The sequence below is a fragment of the Pteropus medius genome, unplaced genomic scaffold, assembly GCF_902729225.1.
Source record: "Pteropus medius unplaced genomic scaffold, Ma_sr-lr_union100, whole genome shotgun sequence".
Taxonomy (NCBI): Eukaryota; Metazoa; Chordata; class Mammalia; order Chiroptera; family Pteropodidae; genus Pteropus; species Pteropus medius.
The window spans coordinates 27,301,948-27,314,500 of NW_024349801.1; the positions used below are offsets into that span (position 1 = coordinate 27,301,948).

The window sequence follows — 12,553 nt, forward strand, 5'->3', positions numbered from 1 at the left end:
TGGGTTGAGTTCTTCTCAACTGACATCAGAACTATTAGGTTGCAGTCTCCAGCCAGTCGTGCATTTGAGGCATGACCCCAAGATGCCATAACTGCTTTGTGCTTCAATTTTTCTAGCTATAAAATGATCAGATCTTTCTTACATCTTCCCGGGCTGACTTGAAAATCTAGGAAAGAATATGTAAGAAACTTGTTCTAAACACCTTCAAATAAAGTTATTTCAAAATGTCAATAGTTGGACCTTTTGCTCAGGGCTGTCCACCCCTGCCCATCGGGCTGCTCCCACGTCCTTTCTGTGGCTGTGCTGTCCACACATGCACTGTGAAGGCTGGGCAGGCCTCCTTGTCCTGCATTCCCAGCATATTTACTTTCTGAGTAATCCCACCAGTTCCACTCAGTGGAAGAATTGAGCTTTCACCGAGGGTTTTCAAGCTTTCTGCCCACACAGACATTGGCAATATAGGAAAGGCGAGGCACTCTGCAGTTTCCTCCCTAAAATATGCAAATGCCTAACAGATCCACCTGGGCTCTGTTACCTGGGGTGGAGGGAACAAAGCATTTCCATCTGCCACTCTAGAGTTACACAGCGTGAGAGCTAAAAAGGACCTCACTAGCTCCTGGTCTAACTGTCTCCATTTATATATATGAGGAAACTGAGGCCCAGAGTGGGGAGCCTTTGTCCAGGGTCCCACAGCAATTTATTGGCAAAGACTGAGCCAAACCTGAACCCAGGTCTGCTGACCCACAGGCCACACTTTCCCTGCCATTCCACTCTGCCTGGACCTCAGGGGAAGCGAGATGAGGAGGAGAAGATAGTATCAGGGAAGTGATGGACAAGGGAGGAGGCTTGGAGAAGTTTGGCAGGGCCCTCTTAGGGCACCCCCAAGACTCAGAAGCACCTGGAGGATTTGGGGAGTTGCCCGCAGGTGCCTGCTCCACCCTGAGCCTGAAGCTATAGTGGGCACCAGGTGGGGTGCTGAGTCCTGGGTCATCAGACAGTGAAAACAGACCCCAGTACCTTCACTGACATATCAGGAGTAGGCAGGGGCTGGACAAGGAGCTCAGGATGCTCAGCCCAGTGTGGCAGTGACCCTGAAGGAGGTGTGGGATCCCTGGGAGGAGAAGCTCGGGACACTTGGCAGAGGAGCAGCATGGAGGAGGCATAGGTGAGACAGATGGGCTTTGGAGTCAGGCTGACCTGGGTTTAAAGACCAGCTCTGAGTGACGCTAAGCAAGTCACTTAAACTCTCCGAGGTTAATTGTAATTTCTTCCTCATGAGGTTAAAATGAGGGACAAATGAGATGATGTTGTAAAATACCTAAGTATTCAATAAATGTTCGCTAAAATCATAATTAGCAGCAGGGGATTCAGTGGCAGGTAGCAGGAGGTGCCAGCACACCCTCCCATTCCTGGTATCTAGTCTCTGTAGCACCAGTGGGATGCCAACAATCCCCTCCAAGCCCCCGCTTTACCACAGATGATGTCAGTAGCCCACAGAGGCCAAGGAGCTCCGTAGTTAGTGCAATTTCTGACCCCACCTTTGATCCTTTTCTTCCAGGTTCATGTGCTCCCAGCTGCCCAATCAGGTCCTGAAGAGTATCAGCATCATTGACAGCCCTGGCATCCTGTCTGGGGAGAAGCAGCGCATCAGCCGAGGTCAGTGCCCACCCCACCCCACCACTCACCCGGTGTTGTCCGACGCTCTCTCTGCTGTTGGCAGAGGGTTTCTGTCCCCATCAGATTCTCTCCATGCTCCAGGACACCCTAAGCATCCCTGGGCATCCCCGGGATACAGAGCTAAAAAGTCCCCAAGAAGTAACCAAGAAGTCATAGCATCAAAGGCTCTGCCATTTCATTGGAGAAACTTGCCAGAGCCTTAGCCATAACCTCTTAATGCCTTTAAACACTGTCATCTACTACTAGGACCCACCTCAGATGAATCTTCAGATTTTAAGAGGAGACATATCACTGGCTAACCATTCACTTGGACACATATGTCAAAAAATAAAGGAGGCAAGCTAGTGACCAGGGAGAGGGGCCTTTGCAGCTGCTCTCTCTTCCCCATTGGCACATATTCCGCCCAGTTGCCTCTGCAGCATCCTTCCATTGAATAAGCCTTTATTGGTATCTGCTTGGCACCAGACACTGTACTATGAACTGGGGGTTCAGCAAAAACAGGTGCAGTTTCCACCCTTAAGGAGCTTAACGTTCTAATGAGGAAGACAGACACTAATCAACTTATCACAGAAATAAGTGGAAAGTGCGGGCCGGGATAAGCATTCTGAGATGGGGACTGTGTGTAAGGTATAAGGAGACCTGGCCTGGCCTTGGGGTGTTGGGAAATGCTCCCCAGAGGGCATGCATTTGAGCCAGAATCTGGAGGCTGACTAGGTGCTACCTAAGGGCAGCTCTGGAGTGGGGAAGGAGAGATTGACTGTGACGAGTTCAGAAGAGATCGTTGGAGAATAGAAAACGCTTCTGGAGAACAGCGGTCTGGGTTTCTTCAGCCTTCAGAAGACAGTAACTGTTTCCAGCCCCTTGCCTGTGGTTAAACGAATGGGCTCGCTCTCTCTCCCACCCTTTTAGAGAAAGGGACCGTCTGGGGCAGAGCAGAAGACACAGTTTACTTAGAAAATTCCTGACTGGGAGGGCACTGTGATGGATTCCTGTGGTCATAGACACAGGTGAAGTTCCCTTCACCTTGGCTCTTAAAACAAAAGATAGTTCCAGGCTTGCTGGGAGGAAGAAGATGGAGCCGATGAATTGCTGCCGTCACTTCTCACTGATACCCCTTGAACAGCAAGTCAGCAAAACTATGTTCAGAAGTGTTAGCTTGCCAAGGTTGAGCAGTAACCTGCCGGGGGGTCACAGCCATGGCTTATGGCCACAGGGCGAAAACTCCCTCGGCGCCTCTGAAGCAAAAGTACAGTTACAGAGGCCAGAAAGAGCTCGAACGCAAGGGTACCATGGCAGGAGTACATAATGGGCTTCCTTGGTCTGTACACCCTCCTTTCTGATGGCATTTCAGAAGCACTGACTGCGTAGTCTCCATGGACTCCCCCAGAGCCTTGCTGTCTGTGCCTTCACTCATTTGCTCAGGGACTTGGTTGGCCATTAGACTGCCCTGAGGCCTCCAAGAACATTGCAATTACAGAAAAAGTCAGGTTATTACTAGTCTTTTCTCATAAATATCTTTGATGGTTTATTTTCTGTTATAAAAGTAATGTTTATTATAAAGGATTCAAACAGTGAATAGGGGTATACAAAAATCTCTGTCACAAATAACAATTTTTAATGGTTTTCTCTGGCTCCTTAGAGACTTTTTCCTATACATGGACAACATATCATTTTTAACAGAAATGCAATTACCATGCACATTTTCTACAACTTGATTTTCTCCATAATAGTCTCCCTCAGACATCATTCTTCCATACCCCTACATTCAAATTACTTTATTCCTTTTAACAGCTGCTTAGGTTCCATCAAAGGGACAAAACATAGTTTATTTAATTTGTGGATATTGTGATGATTTATAATTTTTCACTCTTACAAATAGCGAAAGATATCCTTTTTTATATTGATGCCTCACTGCCAATAAATTTTTTTAAGAGCCAGTTTAGGACCATTAATTTGGCCCCATGAAAGTTGCTCTGCAGACAAAATATTTTGTTTTCGGAGGAAGATAAAGCGAACCCACGTTCCACAGCTTTTCCGAGCTGCCCGTTTCACTGCTTCTACATGTCTAACTGAAGCATGCTAGAGAAACATGTGATCCTTGTGATAAATATTTCTTTTTACCTCTAAATTTTAAGACCTCAAGGTTTTAGCTTCAGCCTTATCCATTGCTTTTCATTGGTAGGCGTTTGGCTAGTTCTGATTATCCATATCCTTCAGGGTTTTTCCTTTGATTAGTAATTATAAATGTCTTTCAAACTGTAGCTCCTGTACAGCAGAGTAGCGTGGCATGATCCTTTCAGGACGCTTTGAAGATCAGTTCTTTTTAACACTTTATAATAACCTGACTCATATCCTGGTCCGACTTACTGCGACATTACTTACTCACATCCTATGCACAGAAATAGCACATATGGTTCCAACCAGTCGGCCAGTCCCTGCCATCCTGACAGACAAAGCAGCTGGTGAGGAAGGACCAAGAATTGCAAACAGTGACAACACTACGCATGCAGCCAGAGTTTCCAAGCTTGAGTATCACGCCGTGGGTGGGCACAGTTGGTGGTTGGAGTCACTCAGCTGATAGTTCCAACACACTAACCCCAAAGAATATGTACTGTTTTAAAGAGGCTTCAGCTTAAACTATTACAAACAGCACTACATTCTTACACATGCTCATATCTGCTTCGATTCCTTCAGCTTCATAAATCACAGCACCACCTTCATTTATGTCAATATGGAAGGAGGTACAGATTTTGACCCCCACAGAACATTTGAAACATCCACATTGACTTGACCAGTGGAGCTTTGCCTCTCTTGTTTTTGTCCCTTAGTGCAATTGAGCAGTCTCATCAAGTAGGTCCCTCTTGCACGTTTAAGGCATATCCTCAAAGTGTGTGTTTACGATAGTGGTATGAGAACAGCCACCATGTGTTGAGCTGTGTGTCTATACTATGCTCATCATTTAAGATTTGCTATCTAAGTTAAACCTGCACACAGTCACACACAAACAGAAGCTAAGCCCTGGCCAAGGAAACCCCCTCACCTTCACTCCTCCTGGAAACCAGAGCCTTCTAGTGATTGTGAGAATTCTTTGCCCAGCTGCTGAGCAAATAGGTGACTGAGCTTGGCATCTGTACAGAGTAAAAACTGTTGACAAGATGCCACTTTTGGAGAACAGGCTCAGAATGAGTGCTTCAGGCAGTTGCTAAAGCCTGAAGCTATAGTGTGAATCCAGTCTACCCTCTGGCCTTCAGGGCTGTGCAGCCCTGGCTGAGAGCATGCTGGACAGACAGTCAGACAGTGCATCTGCAGGAGGAGGTGGTGAGTGCGTGGTGACTGCTGAGTACCTCCAGCAAGACCTGTTAACTTCAACACAGAGTTCTCCTCATCAGCATGGGACAAGTCAGATGGAAAGTGGGGGGTGGGGGGTAGAGCATTGTACTGCTTTGCTGGAGGTTGAATGGGGAAGGAGGACTTGAACTGGGAGAGCCGGTATCACATCATCACTGGCAGGTACCCCCAGTGCATTGCCCAGGCATCCCAGAGCTCTGGGGACCAGATGGCCTAGTGAGGGTGTATCTTCAGAAAAGAGTCCCGATGCCTTAGTGGTGAAGCAAAACTGGAGACTCTGAACCTGAGGTTCAGTCACATGTCTCAGCTCACCTGTGACCCATTCTTCCTCGTTCAGGCTTCTTTCTAATGACAGCATAAGCCTGGTTTCTTTTTATTCTGTGCTGAGTAGAGTGGTCAAGTGTGGTTACAAGGAGGACATGGCATTTCACAGTCATTGCTCTTGTCTAAGCCAAAGTCATAGGTGATGAGAAGAAACACTTGACATTTCTACATGAGGTGTTAGGTTTGAGGCATAACCTGGCAAACTCACTCTTATGTTAGAAGTGACCTATACCAAAAGAATGTGTCTTAGCACAGCCTTCTCATCAGCAGAATCTTAACACTTACCCTAGAAGTCAAGTCACTGCATTCCTTGCCTCCCTGCTGTGTGCTCCAGAATAAATCCAGAATTCAGAGTCAGCATTTGAGGGGAGTCAATCTGTTCTGTAAATAAAATCCACTAGAGTAATTGATTTTGGAGCAATTTTTAGTATACTAATTCATATGGAAACCTGTTACTCTTCAAATTTTCTTTTGTTTACTTACAGTTGGCAGAAAATTTTTAGGAACAGAAAATTGAGCTTGGTTACTAAACTGTAGCTCTCTTGGCTAACATAAAGAATTCCCATCAAAAAATTTAAATCATTTCTTCAATTAAAAAATGAATCCCATCAAGCAGGAATAAGAACATTATGTTTATCATAATTTTATTCTAATCAAGTAATAGCTACCTAAAAGTCTTACAAACTTTTTCTTGATTCTTTTCTTGTAACCAATAAAAGAATGCCTGGATTCTTAAGATTTTCCAGATTATTTTCTTGAAGTGGATGGGTGAAATCTGAGTCAGTTCATTCTTGAGAAACATTCTTTGCCCCTGATGACAGCATCCAAATTTTTTACCCTTATGTGGTGAGAAAGGAACACGTTTATGCACACATCTGTATTTGCATTCTCAACCTCTTATTATTCTGGCTCCTGGACTCTTTGCTTCCTAAAATATTGTTTATTTCTTGCTGAACCTAAACATCATCTAGGATTTATTTCTGGACCTGGCATGAATGCAAGTGTGTTCCCAACTACTAGGAACAATCCTCTGGGTTCTGGCTCCAATCATAATGTCCTTGTCTGACAAGAAGAACACACCGTGAAAAACTCTAATGTGGTATCTGGTGGACTTGTCCATCTACTTAGCACATATATATTTGGAATGTGCTGTTTTAGCAGCAAATATTCCTGTGGTTTCCTAAGAGTATGAGGTTCTGTGTAGCCTTCAACAGACTTGACTTTAGTAACAAAAATAATATTGTTTTTCCCTTTTAAAAATTTAAATAACTCTAAAAAAAACTCTCGATCTGAATTTTCTAATAGATGTGCCTCTTCTCCCAGGACGAACAGCTTGTCAAATGAAAGTAGAGGGTATCTTCTTCTGGTGTTTAAGCCTTTCCCTATATAAGCTTTTTTCATTATAAGCCAATGACTAGAACTGAGAAGATAGTGAAAAATAAAAGGGCAGAAAGCGTTCTGCTAGTAAAAACAATAAATAACAGTAATGCATGAAACAGAAAGTATCTCACTGCACTTCAAATAACATAACAGACAATAGTGTTCGCTTCAAAATCATTGATTAATGTTTTAACATTTACAAACAGACATCCTTAGGTTCTCTTGATTTTGGCAACATTACAGGAAGCCATCAAGAATAAAAAAGGCATTCAAATACTGAGAGATAAACATGAACAGGCAGTTTTAAGAGTCTGCCAACACAGCTGAGGTACCCAAACATAATATCACAAAATAATTGATAGACGTGGAAAATAGAGCAAAGAAATTCCAAACTGTAATCAATAAAGGTGCAGAAAAAATAGAAAAGACAAGAACAAACCGTAATCAGAGAAGTGCAAACACACCTACTTGACATGTTTTTTGAACTTGAAAGACAAAAAATCAGATTTCGAAGGCTGTCCAAAGAAATCAAAGAACATTTAGAGATGTCCAGAGAAGAATGGCTTTCCTCTCAGGCTTTGGAAACCGTAAAGACTAGAGAAGAAAACACACACACGCATACGCACACACTCACTCACTCACCCACTCACTACCACCACCACCACCGCCACCACCCCCACCTTTCCCTTTACAAGAACAAGAAAGCTTAGAGCAAAATGTTAGCCAGATTCGACAGCAGCAAAGACCCTTCTAAGAAGCACTGGGAGAGCTGAGACTAAAAAGACTTCAGAGACCAGCAGCTTGTCCAAGGCAGGACTGCGATGGCAGGTAGAGCTATCACTGAGGTGGCCCTCACAGCCAGGCTGCAGGTATAATGGCTGAACTTCATGAAAAATTTCTGAGAGGAGCCTGTGATGCCTCCCGAGTACCCCTGGAACAAGGAAGTTTGTGCCCTACTTGGGTAGTTTATAAATAAGAGTAGAAATAATCATTGGGGTGGGGGGGGTCATTGTGAGACAGCACTGTTCCCTCCTTCATTCTGGTCACCGTGCAATTACAGATAGAGCTTAGGACCGTCCCAGCTTTTCTTTAGTACTTCTCAGAGTTTATATTTTTATTTGAGCTTTTACCCCAGCTTTTCAGCAGCACCACAGATCTTTTCTATAACCTACACTCATCAGTCTGTAAACCCAGAATCAAACGAATTGCTTGTTTTGGTACCATCAAAGAATTTACGTCCCTGGAGGCAGGTTGTCCTGCATAGTAAAGTGGAAAGTGTATGGACAATAGAATTCCTGGATTCCAATTCAGCTCAGCCATTTACCAACCGTGTGGCCTTGAAAAAGTGGTTAATTTCTCTGTAAAATGAGGGTAATAGTACCTACCGTATACTGTTGTAACTGAGCGAATACCTAGGACACAGAAAATAATGCCCAGCCTAGCACAGAGTACGTGCTCAATAAATGTTAATTGTTATTATCTTCATCATCTCATTGTATGGTCATAATTGTTGAAGGCCAAAGAGTTTTCAAAGGTTGCATTTAATTAGCCTTTATATTGATTTATTACCTCTTAAAGTTTTCTGTCTCATAGAGTAGGGAAATGTTTGTCAAGTTATTTGAAACGTAAAGTTTGTTGTTCAGGGATTGAATATGCTATTTTAGGATAAGTGTTTCTACCTTTTTTCCACATTATCATGGTCATTTTATTGATGATCAGCTTTTAAATTTTGAAATCATATGTCTCGCTGGAAGTAGAAAACAAATAACACTGATTATTCAGTTTTAAAAATATTTAATGGAAAAAGAATTTTAAAATAACAGCTTGTGTGTTTGTCTCTGTGTGATCTTTTTGGCATTTTTCTTTTTTAGAAGTGATGGTATAAAAAGCAATGGGTAATATTAGGGACATGCTAAAGATTTTTCATTCAATGCACATTTATATTGATTATTTAGTGAGTGCCAAGCACTGTCCTGGATGCCAGCATTCAAAATGAGTGAGACACAGGCCCTGGCCAGGGTGCTCACATGCTGTTGGGGTAGATGGACCTGCAAACAAGCCCTCTTGCCCCGTATATTACAGAAGTTCTGATCAAGATGTGCAGTGAGCAGAGGGACCCAATAGCCTCCAGTGGGGGATGGGAGGTAGGCAGAGTCAGCAAAGCTTCTAAGAGAAAGAATTCTTCTTCCCTTTTTTTGTGGGTTTTTTTTTTCCAGGGAAAGATTTCATTTTTCTTTAATTTTTTTCTTAATTCAGTGTGTGTTTTTTGTTTTGGGTTTTTTGTTTGCTTTTTGTATATTTACAGAGTTGTGCAACCATTACCACAATCAATTTTTGAAGATTTTCATCACCCGAAAAAGAAACTTTGTACTCATTAGCGATCACTACCCATTCTCCTCCTCCCCCCAGATGCTGGCAACCACTAACCTGCTTTCTGTATCTATAGATTTACCTATTCTGGACATTTCATATAAATGAAATCATACAACATGTGGCCTTTGTGTCTGGCTTCTTTCACTTAGCACACTGCTTTCAAGGTTTATCCGTGTACTAGCATGTATTAGGACTTCATGCCTTTTTATGGTTGAATAGCATTCCATTGCATGGATTTACCACATTTTTTTTTATTCATTAATTGACGGACATCTGGGTTATCTCCACTTTTTTGGCTATTACGAATAATGCTGCTACGATTATTCATGTACCAGTTTTCGTGAAAACATGTTATTAATTCTCTCAAGAATATACTTAGGAACAGAATTGCTGGATCATATGGTAACTCAATATTTAAATTAATATTTTGAGGAACTGCTAGACTTTTCCAAAGTGACTCTACCGCTTCACATTTCCACCAAAAGTGTCTGAGGGTTTCAGTTTCTCCCCATTCTCATCAACACTGTCATTTCGATTAGAGCCATTTTAGTAAGTATGAAGTGGTGTTTCACTGTGGTTTTGATCTGCATTTCTCTGATGACTAATGATGTTGAGCCTTTTTCCATGTGTTTTGTTGGCCACGTATATATCTTCTTTGGAGAAATGTGTATGTAGATCCCATGCCCATTTTTAAATTAGATTATTTGTCTTTTTATTGTTTAGTTTCAGCATTCCGTATATTACATACTAGTCAAATATATGATTTGCAAATATTTTGTCTAATTTTCTGCATTGTCTTTTACTTTACGGTGTTATCTAAAGCACAAAAGTTTTTAATTTTAATGAAGCCTAATTTATCTATTTTAATTTTTACCACTTGTGCTTTTCATAACCCCAGCTCATGAAAATTTACTAATATATTTTTTATGGGAGGATTATAGTTTTAGCACTTACATTTAAGTCATGATACATTTTAAGTTAATTTTTCTATATGGCATGAGGTTAGGTTCCAACTCGATTCTTTTGTATGCTTATATTCAGTTTCCCAGCACCATTTGTTGAAAAGACAATACAGCTGATCCTTGAACAACATGGAAGTTAGGGGGCTGAACATGGGCAGTCAAAAATCTGTGTGTAGCATGTGACTCTCCCCAAAATTAACTACTAATAGCCAGCTGTTGACAGGAAGCCTTACCAATAACATAATAGCCAATTAACACATCTTTTGTATGTTATATGTATTATATACTATATTTTTACAATAAAGTAAGCTAGAGAAAAGAAAATGTTATTAAGAAAATCATAAGGGAGAGAAAATACATTTGCAGTACTGTACGTATTTACTGAAAATAATCTGCATGTAATTGGACCCACACAGTTCAAACCCATGTTGTTCAAGTGTCACCTCTATGTTCCCCACTGAATTGTCTTGATCCCCTTGTTCATTGGCTATAAATGCAAAGGTTTAATTCTGGACTTTCAGTTCTGTTTCATTGACCTGTATGTCTGACCTTATGAAGCGGCTCTTGATCAGAGTCTGCAGATGCACCCATCAGCCAGCAAGGTCAGGGCTTCACAGGATAGGGGAGGATGAAGTGAGGTGAGAAAGTAAAGCTCTTAGCACCTGTCCAGTACATAGTCAAGGGAAAGATAACCGTGGCAGCTCTTACTATCACTTTTCTCTCCTAGACGGCAGAAAGAGGGTATGCAAATCAGGGAGAGACATGTGAGCCCAGTGCCCTTTGGAGGAATGCTAGCTGTGCACATGGCTGGGACAAGAGTATATGGCAGGTAGGCGCACATGTCAGGAGACCATGGTTTTGTCCTGAAGGCTGCGTGGAATACTGATGGGAATGAAGTGGAGAATGACGTGGTAGAGAATTCTGTGGAATAGAACATATGTTCATAGGCTCAATTGGATCATGAAGCCATTTTTATATTTAGAGCTCGAGCTCAGTGACTTGTCTCTGAGCTTTGTTTGGACTTGGCAGCAACAGAAAAGCGTCCATCTGCAGAGCCGGAGCCAACCTAGTGATTTGTTGGCAGATCCTGTTTTCCCATCAGTGCTAAGGCCGGTCTGAGGTTGGATTGTGAGGTGTTGGACATCACTTGTTTCTTGGGCCTCCAACAGGAAATCCTGGTTTCTTTTTGTTTGGGGGAAGTTTGCTGACAAACACATTCAAGGCTCCTTTTCCGTCATTGCCACGGGAAATTCCACACCAGTGTTGCTGCTTCTGCCCCTAATCTGAGCCGTCATTACTGTGACTCAGAATGGCATTTGCCAAGCCCTGGCAGTTATTTTTCATTTTTGTTGATATTTTAAAGAATGACCTTTTCTACTCAAACTTTAAACCTACCTAGACTTCTAAATGAAAAACAAAATTTTGGGGGAGTCGAGAGAGGTTCACTTCTCTTACCTTCTATATAGAGCAGCTCATTATCATAAAACAGCTTACAGACATTGGGATACAAAGGTTAATCAGAAAAGGGTTGCTCCTTACTCTTTTGATCAGTATAACAATAGCTAATACTCAGTGCATTGTTGAGTGCTTTTCATATGTTATTAACTCATTTGCTCTTCACAAAAGCTTTATGAGGTAGGAACTATTATTCCATTTTATAGGAGAGAAGACTGAGGCACAAAGAAGTTAAGTAATTTGCCCACAGTCCTAAAGCAAATGTGACAGCTAGTCTCAAAAGCTGCCTGCTTATCCCACCACACCTACCACCATGAACCACCCCTCCCAATATTCATGCCCTGGTGCAGCCTCCTCCCCTTGAATCTGGGATGGCCTTCTGACTCACTTCTGATCAGCAGAAGTAATGCTTTATGACTTCTCAAGTCTAAATCATAAGAATCCCCGAAGGTTCTACCTAGATCTCTTGGCATGTTTGTTCTGGGAAAGCCAACTGCCATCTAAAAAGTTCAACTACCCTGAGACCACCATACTGTGAGGGAAGCCCAAACTAGTCACATAGAGAGGAATGGGGCTCAGGCATCCTCCAGCTGTTCCAACTAGCCCAGCTCAGATGTGAGTGAAGAAGCCACCATGGATAGCCAGCTCAGTGTATCCTTCAGATGGCTTCGACTTCAACTCCCATCCATTATCCATCTGAGAACCACCCAGCTGAGCCCAGTCAACCCTTAGACCAGAGAAAATAATAAGTTGTTGTTTAAGCCACTAAGATAACCAAAGAAGCTAGTAAATGGCTGAGTGGGATTCAAACTAGATAGTCTATTTCCAGAGCATGTGCTATCAACCACAAGAGAGTCTCTCTCGCTCACACTCTCTCTCTCCCCCACCTCTCTCCATCCTCCTGCACCCCCCCCCACCACACACACACACACACACACACACACACACACACACACACACACATACTGAGAAGGCAGCACTGGGGAAGGGTACCATGTAGGGCAAGTTTCCATGTACTTGATGGTTTTCCTCTA

At 42.6% G+C, this 12,553-nt stretch overlaps 1 protein-coding gene across 1 annotated transcript in view; it reads left to right on the forward strand.

The window, feature by feature from the left end:
• EHD4 (EH domain containing 4) overlaps positions 1-12,553 on the forward strand; it is a 66,802-nt gene that overhangs the window by 23,018 nt on the left and 31,231 nt on the right. Inside the window, exon 3 of the mRNA XM_039888442.1 lies at positions 1,559-1,656. Within this exon, the coding sequence (XP_039744376.1) occupies positions 1,559-1,656 (98 nt within the window). The remainder of the gene's footprint in view (positions 1-1,558; positions 1,657-12,553) is intronic.